Below are 15,931 nucleotides of genomic sequence, written 5' to 3'. Positions count from 1 at the left end.
CAGTTCCTCCGCCCGTCTGTCTGTCCAGCAGACCCAGACCGCCGCCTCCTCGGCGGGCGCTGCACACAGACACGAAGTTTTCGGGCCGCCACTTCCCAGCCCAACCCAGACACATTAATCTCCGTGCTCTCCCCGCAGCCTCCCGCGGCGCCTGCCTGCCTCCCTACGCCCTGTCAGCGATTCCCAATAAACTTCCCCGTCGCCCTTCTCCTCCTCCCTCTCCTCTCGTACCTCTCCCCCGGCCTCTGCCCCCCCGTCCCCAGCCTCTACCACCGAGCGCCGCGGAGGGGGGGACGTTGGGGGAGACAAGCGGGAGGGGGGAACCAACATGGGGGGGGGGGGGGGGGGTTGGGGAAGGACGAGCGTGACGAAGGGGGTTCCTGGCCCAGCAGCCAATCGGCCGCCGGGCGCGCGGCGCACGCCGGGAGGTGTAGTTCTCCGCCGTTCGCCATTTTGTGGCGAGGGAACTACAACTTTCCCCACGAGCAAGGACAATTCTTGGGGCCTGCGCGGCCAAACGTGATTTTCAGGTGGTGCCAGCGCGGCGGGCCCCCTGTGCGTGTCGAAGCCGGGGGAGGCGCGGCGGGCGCAAGGACGGAGCGGAAGGACAGCCCTTGGCAGGCGGGAGGAGAGAGGAGGCTGCAGCGGGGCGGGGAGGGGGGCAGGGCACGGCGACAGAGCGTGCTGCGCTCTTGAGGGACCGTCGTCAAACTCCCCTCTCGGGTTTCGGCGTAGGGCTCGCGGCGACCTTGGCTGCCGGCTGGCCACGCTTAAATGCCGAGAGAAGGGAGGTGGGAAGAGGGCTGGGGGGTGGGAGAGGGAAGCGCATGACGCTTGACCCGCATGGAGTGTTTAGCGAGGCCTGTTGCATGAGCTGAGCGCGGCGAGGGGCCGGGCGCTGCGGTTGCTGCCCCGGTTGGGAATTAAGGGCGAGCCCTAGGCGCTGTATGCATGTATGTGTGCGTGCCGTGTGTCCGTGTGTGTATATATATACACACGCATACATACATATATATATATGTGTGTGTGTATATATATATATATAGATACATACACATACACACGCGCGCGCGCACACACGCACGCAGACATAGATATTAACAACAGAGGAGGGGAAAAGAAAAAAAAAAAAGAGCCAGGTCCATTTAAAGTTGCTGGCGGAGAGCTGTTCTCATTGGTTAGGGGGGGAGCTGGAGGAGCGGAGACACACACGGTGCGTGCAGCCCTCGCTGCCGCCGCCGCTGCTGCCGCCGGAGCCGCCACCGCTGCTGGAGTTGTCCCTGCCGCTTTCCCTGCTGCAGCGGCACAAACGTGACTTCCAACGTCCCGATTATTTATCTTCTCCTCCCGGCCCCTTTCCTCCTCCAAGATGTAACTACAGCTCTGACACTAAGGACCTGCAGATCGCTTAGGCGGCTTGAGAAAGAGAAAAGGGGATATCAAGGGCGTCGTTTTTTGTGTTTAGGGGGAAATTTTCCACTATAATGCTTCACTAAAGTGATTTTTTTTTTTTTTGTTTCCTTCGCATTCGTCTTTTTTTTTTTTTTTTTTTTTCTGTCCCCCATTTCTCGGATTTATTGCTAGGAGAATCACATTGTGAGGAAAGAAAGTCGGATTACAAGATACCACTACAAACAACCCCTTCCTCCCTGGATTTTTTCGGTATTTTTAATTTTTTTTTTTTATTGTCTCGGCTTTAATTCATGAAGCAATTGTCCCCTTTTGCAATCAGAATTTGGATACCAGAATGAGCAAAGAAAGACCCAAGAGGAATATAATTCAAAAGAAATACGTAAGTGGTCATAACATACATCGTTTGACTCCCAGTTTTAGGAAATGGCAGTGAATGTCAAGTTTATAGCTAATCTTGCAGCCCTAAGGCTTTGGGAACAAATGTGATGCTGAATTTGATTTTTCTGTGGTGTGGTGGGGGAGTTTCAGAGGCCCCTTTTAATGGGGAAGCCTGCTATCCAGTTCGGTTATAAAACCAGATTTGTGTAGCGATTCCTCCAGTGAATAAATGTATTGACCTCAAATGACACAATCATAATCTAGTTTTAGATGAAACGCGAGGAGCTGGGGGGGCTGCCACGATAGTGTCACCGAACTGCATTTTCAAGCGGTTTTCTTAATTCTGTGCTTTTGCATGCTAAAATATGTTTGTTGTTGGGTTTTTTGTTTTGTTTTTTTTTTTTTTTTTTTTTTTTTTTTGGGGGGGGGGGGGGTTGGTGGTTTTTGTTTTGGCTCTTTTTTTTTTTTTTTTCTTTTTTTTTTTAAATTATCTACGTGTGTCTATCCCCGTCTGGTGAAGCGGCGGCGGTGGCTGTTGGAAGCCTTTTAAGTTGAAACCGAGTGTCTGGTTATGGCGAGCTGGTTTCTCGCAGTACCACATCCCCTTCTCCTGTGTGCGATCTTCGGCTGCTCTGCCTTGCGATAGACACCGGAGCAGCCGCGGATCGCCTTACGGGCAGCGCGTTCCTCGGGATTGACTGAAATAATGAGGAAAATGTTTTAAAAATAATTCATTATGATGGCTCGAAAATTTGGGCTAATCCAGCGCAGCCTGGGCTGTATTTCTGCCTCTCTTTATTCAGCCGCTTAACCAATCCCTCCTAATTGTCTAATCCTTTAAACATATAAATGTGGATGGGTAGTTGGGATTTTTGTTCGTGCTCCAGTTACGTTTTGATTGGCACAGGACAGTTTTTCCTTACGTTTGGAAAAGCGGAGGGGATTATCCATATATGCAGTAGAGCGAATAATGATTTTTATCTCCATGTTTAAACAAAACACAACACCAAAATTTGGGGGGCGGATATGGGGGGAAATATATACAAATCCTCGCTTTTGGGCGTGTTTGGTGCGAGGCTTTAGAAGTTGTAGTTTATATCGCGTCTTGTCGTCTGCGCCGATTTCCTTCAGCGGAGGGGTGTCCCTTGGCAGGGAGGGTGACCTTCGGGACACTTTGCCTCGGTATTCTATAGATTTGGTAAAAACTGCAGTTGACTCTAGCTGACTGCCGCTATCGATTGCTCGCCCCGCTGCAGCGCTGCCCGGGGGAGGTGGTGGAACGATGTGTGTGTGGTTTTGGGGATGAAGGGGGGGGGGGCTGCGCGCTATGTCGAAGCTGCCCCGCTCCTCCTTTCCACCCCCCCTCTAAATTTCCGAATTAAAATACATCCGCATTGCAGAGGAGAGGGGAGCCCGGGGCCGGCGAGTTTAAAGTATGGCATCGAAACGGGAACGGCGGGTGGAAAGTCTGGCGAAACACGCGAGGCGTCCACGTTTCCCAGGCAGGCAGACAAAAGCGGGGTGGGGGAGGAAGGAAACCGCGGTGTTATTAATTAAAGAAGGGGGAAGGCGAGAGGAAAAGAGGGAGAGATCACCCCAAAGCCCGGCTCCCTCCGGGCTCCCCAAGGGCGAACAATGCGGCACCGCTCCAGCACCGCCGGGCAGGGGCCGAGAGCGCGACTCCCGGGGGAGGAAGGCAGGGGAGACGAGGGCGGACAATGTGCAGGGGTGCTCGCTCTCCCGCTCACAACTTCGCGGCGGCGCTTTTATTTAACCCTTCTCCCCACTCTCGGCTTTTCCCCCCCAGCCCCTCCCCATTTTCATTCCTTGCAGGGGGCGGCGGTTCCGGCGGGGCGGGCTGGCGGCGGCGGCGGCAGCAACAGGTTGCCGGGGCTGTGACGGAGCCCGCGGGCCGCTGGCCACGCCGCCGCCCGGCCAGGTTCGCCCCGCTCCCCGTGACGTCACAAAGGGACGGGCCTGCGCGCCGCGGAACCTTCGGCGCCCCCCCAGCACCGCGCCCCCTCCCCTCCGTGACGTCAGAGCCGAGGCGGGGCGGGGGCGGGAGGAGCCCCCGGGGCAGCGCTCGGGGGCGCCGCGGGGGAGGGAGGCAGGGACGGAGCGAGGGGGCGGCCCGGGCCAGGTGAGCAGGTGCGGGACCGCCCTGCCGCCTTCGGGGTGGGAGGAGAGCTCCGGTCACGTCGCTCTGTGGCGACACGCGTGTTGGCACGTCTCCTGCCCGTGACCTTCGGGCGCTACGGCAGCCCGGTGGAGCGCGCCGCCGCCTCCTCCTCGCCGGTGCCAGCACACGCTTCGCCTGCACCTGGAACAATGCTCCCGGTGTCGGGCCCTGTTGCCCACCTCTAGTTCCTGGTTCCCCTAGGCCGGAGGTGATGCTCTGCCGAGAGGAGCGAGGGCAGAGCTGCCGCACGGGCACCAAGTTCGTGGCCCCGCTCCTCTCATGCCACTGCGAGCTGTCACAGAATCATAGAATCACAGAACGGTTTGGGCTGGAAGGGGACCTTGAAGATCACCTAGTTCCAACCCCCTGCCGTGGGCAGGGACACCCTCCACTAGTTCAGGTTGCTCAGAGCCCCGTCCAACCTCTGCTTAGATTGGCCTTGTGTCAGGAGTGGAGCCTGTTCAGGCTGCTGCTTCTGCTATTTTTTTCTTTTCAGCATTTGCAGAATGAATTCTGAAAACAAGAAGGTAGTGAGAACAATGGAGTAAAGCCTCCGTATTGTGGGCTGCCGTCGCAGGGCTTGGCTCCCTGCTCCCTAAGTGCTCGCAATTGAAAGTTTTCTTAAACTTAGGGAGGGAGCGTTATCTTTTGCGATTGGTAACCCAGGAATGAGGAAATCTGTGTATGCATCTTTTCTTCCTGTGGTTTAAAAACGCTATCACTTAATTTTTAGAAGATCCATGGCTGACTCATACAACTCTTTCTTCTCACTTTACCCTCCTCCTTCTCAAACATCTTCACATATCAAATATTGCCTTTTGGCTCCAGCCTCACAAAACTGACAGCTTTGTAAAGCATACACCAAGAAGCCAGACTGCCTTCAGTATGCGTTTGGAATTAATAGTTCTTGATTCAAAAGCTTTGATGCCTTGAACGTAATTTCACAGGTGCATTTTTCTGACCGTTTTTGTGATGCTCCAACAGCAAATCTTCTGTTCTTGCTAGCTTAAGTCTCAGAGTATCAGACCTGGATTACTGCCTTAAAATACCTGCATGGTTCTGCCACGGTAGCAGATGGTGAAGTGTAATTAAGGGGTAATGTCACTGTGGTCACCTCGTGTGATTTGTTTCCTTGTCCTTGCAGAAGTAAAAGTGCTGTAGTCTGCCATGAGGTGACACGCTTCACCTACGGATGGCCTGGTAAGCCCATCAGACAGAGGGCCAGCAAGGCCTGGCCAGGATTGGCATGCTGCAGACATCTAAGAGCTCCTGTGCCTGCTGCAGCCTTTGATACAGTACTTCTTGTTTGAATGTGCTTGATGTGGGCTCAGGGAGTTTTGGGGAGAATGGTAACTCTGCAGCGCCACCACCTTCTTCTGCATCAGGGGCATTTGTGCAGGAGCCTGACCCTGGGCACTCCAGGGCTTCAGCTGGAGCTGCCTGCCCTGCTTCTTCTCCTGTGAGCGGTTGCCATTTCTTTCCCCCATCTCCACAACTGATGACAGGCTCTAAGTTTGACCACTTCCTACAAGAAATAATGTAAATAGGCTGCTGGCAGCAGAGATAGTATTCAGTGTAAGTTGCATATTCGTTCTCATCACCTTTTGGGGCTTTATTCTGTTGAGTCTATTTCACACTTGCAATAACAATTCCAGCAGCATAGCTGCTCAAGTCTTTCTTTTCCAGTAGGAAAAACTTAAAAGATGCTAGCTGCACTCGAGAGCTACTTTTGGGTTCCTCTTAACCTTCTTCTGGTCTCTTGAAACTACAGCATTATGTTGTATGTGGCTATAGGATAGTACATAAGTAGAAACTAATAATTAAAATACTTTTTTCTTTAAAATAATATTTTGCTATCAACAGATGCTTTGCCCTGAGATACTAATAGACTCCTGCTCACTCTGATGGTCTGCAAGCCAGGAGCAGTAAGATGCTGCCCAGAGTGAATTAGAGTGAATCAAGGCCCCTGTGAAGAGTTTCTAATGTTCATTAAGCACTTTCACCTTCCCTTGTGAGGCCTACTAAGCCAGCATTAAAAACATATTACCCCTTCCTTTTCTGTAGTAATAGCTAATGTTATGCATATGCTAAAGTGTGGTATAAACGTCAGCTGATTCTGTAAGGCAGTAGCATTCCCTTTATTTTATTGTTTGATGAAAAAGAAGAAGTCTAAATTACTTGCCTGAAGCTACATGCTGTAACAGCAGCAGAGTTGGAACTAATCTGTATTTCTGCTGCCTTCTCCAGTATTCTATCCTGTATCTTACAGGCTGTTGCTACAAGGCATGGCATTTACATTATAAGAGACTACTTTATGTACTTTCAACTTTCTTCAAAATTTTCTCCCTCCCCAGTTACGATCTAGACTGTTAGATTAACGTTATATTCTTAACATAATAAAGAAGGCATTTCAGTATGGATGCTTCTACTTTTTTTAAGACCTGTTCATACCCTACAGCTGATAGAGACCAGTTGATACTGTGATGACTCAGCTGTGGGAGTATTACATAAAGTAGGTCAATTTTAAAATCTCATAGTCTGAAGCTAAAGAGAATCCACGTTAAAATTTATGTTTTGTTTATACACATTACTGTTATTTCCTGGCTTGAACCTAAGTGAAAGCTCTTGAGGAGGCGGGACATGTTTTTGGGGGTTGATTTGGGGTTTGCTTTTGCCCATTTTTATTGTATAGTGACTGAATTCAATCAACTTGATGGTAGGGGAAAGACCAGCTGCTTTCATTTCTAAAGTTTCCAGTTTGCAGCAGTCAAGTGAAAGAAAGGCTTTAAAGGCAATTTTAAAGTAGGGAAAGGAAAAGTAGAGACGCGTTTATTTTTTTTTTTTTTATTACAAGCACCCAGCTTTTGTGTGATCTAGCAGATGTGGAATTTGCAGAGGAATACTCGATTCTTCAAAATCCAAATTTGCATTTAAACCATTCTGGTTTCTCCCCCGTAGTCTTTTGCATGGCTTGCTTCCCAACTATAAATGTAAACCAAGTGTAAATGATGCATTGTTTGCCTTAGTGGGCAGACAGTCTGAAAACAATAGTGCTGATGGATTTGACTGCCTCTGTGTAAGATTAACGGGACAGACATTAAAATTCAAGTCTATTAATGCAAATTTCAGTGTTGCCAAACCTGAACTTCCCTTAAGTGTTTCATGGTGCTGATGGCTCTAAATTTCCCTACCCCACAGGCCAAAACTTCAGCTGGACAGTTTTAAACCTCTTGTTAGGACTTTAGAGAAAAGGGTAAAGTGTACCTGGAGTTTAATGTTCACATTGAATGATGGGACATGGTACACACAGACTTGTTGTACTTAATCACCATTTTTTATTTAAAGCATTTTTAACGGGTAGGAAGCCGCCAGTAAACTTAAAATCTGTAAATCACTTGTAAAATTCATGTCTAGTGTGTGAGGATTACTTGGCACTGAAATTCAGATACAGGAAATAATATGATTGCCAAAATCTATTTGGTGTTCTCTTAGATCTTTGATGGGTTGGTTGTTTTGCTGGCTCATTACTGCTGGGAGTATTGAATGCAATCCTTCTTGGTTTTTAACAGGCAGGTTTTATTTGGGAGCTCTTGGTTTTCATTTGGAAGGGTGAGTTTATTTCAGTCAGTCACAAAAACATTTCCTCAATGAAGCAGTAGGTAGAAGGCTTAAAACCATTTGCTGTTTCACTTGCTCGGGTTTCACACTTTCCCTTGTGTAATGACATCCTGCTCTGAAGTTGTTCCTTCAGTAATCTGACAGAGGCCTGGTATTTCCAGTGTGGGCTGTGGGAAAGGGATAAACCCTTTAATTATAGCAGTGAAGTCTTGTTTGAAAATAGGCTAGCTCTCCTCCCCTCTGCGTGTCCTGTCTTTTTGTCTGACTCTTCCCTATGCAGAAAAGGGATCTGAAGCTGTAAAATGCTGCTGTTGAAGTTGCTCTACAAGGGTGGCTGGCCATGATGAGTGGCAAAGCTGAGCAGTGGCTGGGAGCATTGCCACACCGAGCACTGTGTCTCCAGGCTTGGGATCACGGCTCCTTGGTCTGTGAGGAGATGGATGCTGGGAGTGCACCCCATCTGCTCCCGTGCCAAATTTATTGGCTTAATTTATGCTTCTGCAGGAAGCCATTCGGAGTGACCAGCTTGGCCAAGTACAGAAGCAGGGAAAGAGACACAGGTGGGAATCATTTTTTCACTGGTACACATAGGGAAAAGATGTAAAGCTGCTTCAGCATTTGTGCAGCAAATGTCTCATCCTGGACTAGTGTTTGATGCGTCACAAACAATGTCCCCTATTTTAATCTGAGGGACAAAAATCTCCTTTTACTGGGCATAAAAATGGGATTGTGTGATTAAAAATACACTGAAGATGAAGCGAGAAAGCTAAACTAAGGTCTCTGTATACTTTCTGCATCTAGGTCAGGCCTTTATAGCTCGTGTAGTTTCTGGTCAGGTTCAGTTTTGTGCCTGTAGAATTGCTACAGACGGAATTGGACATTTTGACACTGCTAAAATCAGTTCAGCAGAAATGTGATGATGCCCCCAGAAGTGTTCATAATTGCATCACTTGAGGGGCATGATTTAATCCTTTCTAAATGTCTCTCCTCTGTAATCTCCTTCATCTTTTCTGCATGGCTTCTTGCCATCTTTTCTGCCAGGTTATTCCCTTGATTTGCTCTGCAAAAAAGACATCCTTGGATCTGTGACTGAGAAGAAATGCAAATAATAGGAAGTTGAGAAACTGTGGCCTGCTGCTGTACTCCAGGAGGTTTTGTGGTATTTGAGTCCCTGGTGCTCTGCTTTCAGTTCTTTAAGCTTGCCTTTCTGGTCTGACATCTTTTGGATGACGTGATAGTTGCAGGAGATTAGCGTATTTTGGCACACACATGCTATGATGACTGGCTAACGATATTTACAGCGTTCAAAAATAAACCATGGGAGCTCATTCTGACATAATCTACTAATCTTAGTTTTGCACTTTGATACTGTGTTGTCTGAGCCAAGTTAGGATAACTATATTTTGCAAGCAATTCATTTTTAGCTTTGCTTGCAGATGAGTGTTGAGGCAGTGCATGCTTTTCAATTAAAAATGATGGGAGTGAATTTGGAGAAATTATCAGCTCTTTCAACTATATGCTTATTCTGTGCCTATTTTTGAAACAGTTTTATGTGCGTGGGTAAGGGATACATGCTCCACAATATTTCTGGATATGTTGTGTACTGGCATTTTGATGAGGTTATTTTTTTCCTTCACTGCCCACAAGAATGGGATCGTCTTCTCTGCCCTTTCCCACATTTGTATGTTATGGGGAGGACTTTCTTTTCTCTTTGAGGATTGTACTTTATAATTTTTCTGAATAACAAAAAAATCTATTACCGCCTTGGGTAAACTTTAGTCTTGTGCTAGGCATCTTGCTACTTATGCTGCATTTGGGGGAGTCCAGCCAAGAAAGTAAGCTTTTGAGGCTCCCAGGTGGCAGGAAATCAATTTGCCCCGGACCTTGACAACTCCATTTAAGCAGCTAAATTATAATATTCTAGCCCCATTTTGGAATGGCCTGCATGTTTAAGAATTGCAGTGAGGAACTTGGTGATGTAAAGCCTGTGAATCAAGTCAATGGCGATGTACAAATATTTTTTCAGGTTGCTACTATTGAAGTGGACAGAAACCATGAGTCTTGGAAAGGAGTCTGTTCAGTCTCTCACTCTTCGAGATACTTATCATTATTTTTATTAGTTGTTATATTTAGCATATAGTTTCCTGTGCTGTTCTAAAACTAGAAGTCTTTATGTTCACATAGTTCATTGCATTTAGATTTTTACGGTGCTGCAGGCTACCACCTCTTGTTTATAGTTATTTTTCTTTTTATAAGGTACCTATTAGACAGACTGAGAGTGACTTAGAGAAGGGATATGTTTCCTTCTTTCTCGCCTTTTTTATTTGATGGGTATTACTTTCAGCCACTTTGTCCTACAGTTCTTTTTGGTACACTGAAGTTGTAAGCCAAATCTCTCAGCTGCAGCATGTATGTTAAAACCTCCAAAACACAAATTTTCAACCATGCACATAATGCCAGATGAATTAGCTTCTGAACTCATCTTGGGCTGAAAAAACCCTAAAATACAACCTACTTTTGTTTTGATTTCAGCCCTAGAAAACTTGATTCAGACTTTTGAGTTCATAAAACTCAAAGCCAAGTGAAAAGAACGCTTTCTGTTACTGCTTTTTAAGTTGACTGGTAACTAAGCTGGTGTTATATGAGGTTCCTTTTTGGGTAGGTTCCAGGTGACCAGCCTTAATTTGAGTGTATTTCATATGTGGATGACCTATATGGACACCTGAGATGTGGTTTTCTGATTGATAGTCACTTTTTTACCCCCTCCTGAAGTTTAGTGATAATGATGATAGTTCTCATGGCCTGTTGCCACCTTGCAGACTGGCAAAAGCTTTTCAAACTTCAGATTAAGGTTCCAGCAGCAGCAGCAGAAAGACTGCCTTCTTGTTACAATGTTGTTTGGATATAGTAGAGCTTTTAATAAGTTATTAGAAGAAGTACTACTCCGACTAACTTCTGCTTTATAGCCACAACGGAAAGGTACATTCTCTGTCTCAGAAAGCCAATGTTAATTTTTTTGTTGTAGTTATTCAGTTTATAATGGAGACATATTAACATCACTTTGTAAGACAAGCAACTTCATGTAACTTAAAAGCTGGACTTGTGGCATGTTATAGGAACTGTAACTTGTGAATTATTTATAATTTAGAAGAAATAATGGTTATCCTAATGGCAAATAATTTTGAAGCAGTTTTTTTTTCCAAATCTGTATTGCCTTGAACCAGTAAAACAACAAAATAAGAAGTAGTTGTCAAGAGAAGCTGTCCTTTCCTGTTCTACTCTTTTTCCTGATCTATGGTTGGATGTCCTGTGTTCCACTTAAGTTTTTTGCCTTCAGTAACAGCGTTTTGAATGTGGAGACCAGTGAGGTGCCTAGTGCTGTGATTCTGTGGTTACTCTGAGCCTGCATTGCACTGGAAGAAGTGGTTCAGCCTTCCCTCTGGCTGCTTGTTCCCTTTCTCTTCTGCAGGCTGAAGTGTGCCCGTGATCACTCCCACCGTACACTGGGGACTTTGCAGGTAAAAACTGAACTGACAAAATGTGGTTGATTTTTAATGTGGATTCATTTAATATTGCAGTTTGTGATGTAGCTGGAAAAATACTTGGTCTTGGGAAAATGTTACAGGGACACCCAGTAAAGTGGCAAGGGAGGGGTAGGATTGTATCTGTTACCAATAGAGTGAGTTTAAATGGACTGCGAAATTATGACTAAATAGGAGTCAAGATACATGTTTTATTTCATAGCAAGCAAAATTAGCTGTCCTTTTCTGTTTTAAGGGTTGTTAAGATTTAGACTTTGCTGTACTGCCTTACTGCTGGAAGCATGATGAATATTAAACAACATTCAAACAAAGTTAGGCCTCACAGGTGAAAATGAAGCTAAAGGTATTTGTGCCCATGGCGATGGCAGTGCTATAATCATTTCAAAGTGCTAAAATCAGTTAAAATAGAATCTAAAATGTTCTGCTGTTACACACTACGCTTGCTTAGGTAGGATTTGAACAATTTTGTATTTCAACAAGAGAAATAAAAAGAGGAAGAAAAGAAAATTAAGATAGCTGTGCTACTGGAGGCTAAGTTCTGCTGCTAAATGTGGTAGAAGAACTGCTGCTCTTTTTCAGCCACACACACCCATCCCATATGCAAGAGCTCTGCTGTGGAATTGAAGCCAGTGTACTGTTCTATTTTCTGCATCTCAGGATAAGAACCTGCTTACATAAGGGAAGTCATCCAGAGATTTCCCATGGCTTTATTTGTTTTATTTTGTACCACTGAATAATAAGTTCAGATAACTTCTCATGTTAAAACTACTCATGTCTATTGAATGTGCACACGAACTGAAGTACTGATGTATTTTTGCCCTGGGTTCCCAAGTAGTGTGAGAAGGCCAAACCATGTCAAATCAAAAAGCTACAAAAACCAAGACTTCCTTTAATTATAGAAACAGCAGGATGTGGCATCACATGCTTTTTTCTCACCATTGAAGCCAGCAGTGGTGACCCTATGAATCATTCCTTCATGGTATGGTGCTTTGGCCGTATCAATACAGCCAAAGAGCTGCATGTGAAATAGGGTCACTGAAATTATGAGACTTAAAGAGTAGTTATTCCCAGGCTCTTTTTTCTTCCACCTTCTCATCTTGAAGTGGTCTGGTTTCAGTGCAAGCCTGCAGAACTTTTTAGTGGCACAGTTAAGGGAGCAGCAAGGCACAAGGACCTCTTTTGCTTTGCTGTGGATTAAAAAGACGTGGAATTGGCACTCTCAGTTTCGATCAAGCAAGGCACTGAAGCACGTGCCAGTCTCAAATGTATGGATACTCTTACTGACGTCAATTGAAGTACTTGGAGCTTATGAGTTAAGCACATGTCGAAACGCTTTTCAGGGCTTGAGATTTTGTTGTTTCTGTGTAAGAGTGTGTGCAAGTATTTGCAGGCAGGAATGTTAGTTTTCTAAAAGGTTGATAGCCATTTAATGGTTTTAATGGCTTTACTAAATGTAATACTGCCTGTTTTGGGGTTTTTTTTTCTGAAATGTTTCAGGTTTTTTTTTTTTTTTTTCTTTTTCAGCCTCTTAATGTTTTATTTAATGGTAATAACTGTTATTTTTCTTTACTTAGTCTTCATTATAGTGTGCATGTGTGCATAGTGCTGGCATTTTTACAGTTCACTCTCCCCTGTGTTCTTGTCTTCTACTGCTGTGCTTTTCTCTCTCATTTCTGTGTAATCCTGACTGAGGTCCTCTATCCACTTTGTCCTTGTCAAAGGAAATCAGGTCTTGAAAAGTTCCTGCCATCTCTTTGCAAGAAAGCAAAATGGACTATCATTGCAGTATTATTTTCTTTTCCTGAAAGCTGGACAGGGAGAGGAGGCAAGGTTCATGCAGCTCATTTGGGGGACCAGATCCATAGGAAACACTTTGGAAGGGGAGGGATTGTACTGTTAATACTTGTATCTCAAGCCTGTGTGCAGAATTTGAGAGTTGTTTATAGAAAATACTGGCTGTGTGTTTGTTTTGCAAGGCTTAACAAACTGTTAATGCACAAATACTGTGGAGGAAAGTAGAACGTGGCTCTGCTCATTCCTTTTTACAGTCCTTTTATGAACATTTGGGAAATCAAATCCTGCTGATGTGAGCATTCAGGGAAAGCTAATTTCATATTTCGTGTATATTAAAGACTTTTATTTATAAGCCATTAATATTCATGTTCTTTGAGTCAAGAGCAGCATTTTGTGACACAGCTGACCAATGATAAAAGCCATTGCACAGTTTCCATTATTGAAAGGGGGTCTGCAATCTTCGTTTGAGTAAGATCGCCCAAAATAACTAATGATGGTCAGATTTCTTGCAGCCTGGGTGACAGATATATATATATATATATATATATAGATATAGATATAGATATATATATAGATATATAGATATATAAAAATTATTTCTGGACCCTGTTGCCTTTGAGAGCAGGAATATGATTTGAAATATGCTATGAAAAATATGATATCCGAAAGTCTTCTGGGTAATATAATTTCTTGATCTCATACTTAGTATTACATTACATACTACTTGAGCTGGCTCCTGTGAAAGCTGGTTATCTAAAGATAAGAAATGCAAAAGATGGAAATGTGTATATCATGTACGTAATTATGTGTGTCCCCATATCTCCCCTCCCTGGCATACTTTTTTATATACTTGTTGATTCCTTTTCCTTCCTTGGTGTTTATTGCTTGCACTCTACAAGCATGACTGCAGCTTCATCTCGGGCTTTGTTGGGAGCAGTACATTCAGCTCTGGAGAGCTAACCTGCCCTCCAGCACAGTTCATGAAATCAAGGCTAGTATAATGTCAGAAAAATGGCCAAGATATTTATCAGTGGTTGGAGTCCTGTTCATGTGGTGGAGGGCTTGTCCTGAGTTCCTGGTCCTGAGGTCCTACCACTGTCCTGTCTTCAGCCATCTTTGTGGTATTTTTGCTGCTTTTACTTGTGTTGTGGTCATGTCTTCAGAAGGTCAGCTACAGCTTGTCTGATGGACATGATAGTGTAGGAGGGAAATGCTTCTCCATCTTTTACAATGGAAGAATATATATGAGCACACTATGGTGTTGCCTTTGGAATAGAACTTTGAAGGTATCTGTTCAGTCATGCTTTTGAAGGTGTTCTGAAATTCCTCCCAACCATCCTCTGTACAGGTGATTTATCGCTATTCTTCTGTTCTCATATAGCAGTAAATTGCATCTTGGCTGAAACGTTATCCTTTCTTCTTAAAAGACTTCATGGTGCTGTACTGCTTCTTCCTTAATTTCATACTCTCCAAATGTCCAGGTATTTTTTCCCCACAAGAGAAGACCCAGTATTTTAGTCAGGAACCCATGTTTTACAGAGCTGAAGCAATGCAGTGTAGCACTTCCGCTTTAAAAGGTCACTCCTCTGTAGAAGAATGCCATTAGGAGAGTTTCAGCTGGTTTCCAAATTTCTAATCCATTAACTTTCTCAGTAATTAGATCATCTTCAATAAAAGCAAAGATCTGCACGTGATCTAGGGGATTTAATACATAGTTTAAATTCAACATATGTGAATAATGTTAAGCCTGTGCATAAACTAGTCTAGTTAAGGAGAACAAAATAATAGGTGATCTCTTGAGGCAATCCTTTGAAACAAGAAGTAGTATCTTATAAATTTTTAAGTACGTAAGAAGAAAGATTGAATAGCTGTCATTATTTAAGACAAAGACTGTAAGAACAATGCTAATACTGGTTGACTGATCTACCATTCAGCTTAGAAAGTAGGACAACATCTAGTAAGGGAAATCTTGCTTATAGTGGACTTCTTATCAGGGCTCCTAATCCTGTCACAGATAAGAGAATATAAAACTGTCAGAAATGGGGTTTTAAATCTGCATCTCCCAGGTTGCTGTAACTTGCATGGCTGCTTGCTTTTTTTTTTTTTTTTTTTTTTCTTTTTCTTTCCCCCCTTTTTGTAAATTGGTTTGATTGTTTATGCAGGAAGTCCCTAGAGAGAAACCAAGAGAATTTCCACAGTGATGTGGCCTTTAGGTTCTTGCAAGTGTCTGTTCTCAGGGTTACCTATCTCAAAACTTTGTCTTCTTACATTGATGTATTTCATATTTGGTTCATGCCACAGCATGAGAAAGTTCTCTGGAGCAAAGTGTAATGCTATATTGCCTCATTTCATACATTTTTCCAGTGCCTGGCATGTCTTAATGCCCATTGAAGTAAACTTGCACAGTTATTGTGTTGGCAGGATTGGTAATCTTACAGCTCTTGTTGTAGAAGATTCATGTGTCTGGCTCTTCCTGGACTAGGTTGTAGAGCTGCTTTATTGTCACTTCTGAAAAGTGGTTCCGCGCACCTTTTCTCAGTACAGTGAATCTCCTTGTTATTGTCAGTTTTTGACTTTCTCATGTGGAAGACCAATGCAAATATTACCAGGGTTTATTAACAGCCTACCTTTGGATGAGTATTACTGTTGTGATAAAAATGATAGGAGGTTGGTTGCTCATTGATTTGTGCTTTTTGGCCATTTTCCAGGGTGAAACTAACGTCATTACGCAAGAGTTTCAGAACACTGCAGAGTTGTTCATTTATATCCTTTGACTGTTATCGAGCTGACAGCTTGCCTTTGCAGGGTCATACGTTCAAAAGCTACCAATCGGATCTTGCTTCATTTAGCCAAATGTGGCACAGACTCTAAAGTGCATTTCATCCCTGATATCCCACCACCCTTTTTTTTTTACCTCCTTAACTTTTTTACCTTTTGCTCTCTATTCCTTTTTCCTCAGTTCCTCCTACTAAAAATAAAAATGATCTGGGAACAGAGGCAATGCCAC

At 44.3% G+C, this 15,931-nt stretch overlaps 1 protein-coding gene across 6 annotated transcripts in view; it reads left to right on the top strand.

The window, feature by feature from the left end:
* Positions 1-379: 379 nt before the first annotated feature.
* JARID2 (jumonji and AT-rich interaction domain containing 2) overlaps positions 380-15,931 on the top strand; it is a 211,354-nt gene continuing 195,802 nt past the window's right edge. Inside the window, exon 1 of one of the 6 annotated variants that reach the window (XM_068182904.1) lies at positions 380-530. Coding sequence is in view for 1 of the 6 variants with exons in the window: in XM_068179713.1 (XP_068035814.1) it covers positions 1,748-1,792 (45 nt within the window). In the remaining 5 variants the exon portion in view is untranslated. Of the gene's footprint in view, positions 531-767; positions 792-1,115; positions 1,793-3,170; positions 3,294-5,521; positions 5,546-15,931 lie in introns of those variants that run through there. The other 5 variants (XM_068181278.1, XM_068179713.1, XM_068184311.1 and 2 more) reach the window with 5 other exon arrangements.

The sequence above is a fragment of the Anomalospiza imberbis genome, chromosome 1 (genome assembly GCF_031753505.1).
Source record: "Anomalospiza imberbis isolate Cuckoo-Finch-1a 21T00152 chromosome 1, ASM3175350v1, whole genome shotgun sequence".
NCBI classification, from domain to species: domain Eukaryota; kingdom Metazoa; phylum Chordata; class Aves; order Passeriformes; family Viduidae; genus Anomalospiza; species Anomalospiza imberbis.
The sequence above is the reverse complement of the archived record's forward strand: the minus strand, read 5'-3'. Positions and strand labels throughout refer to the sequence as shown.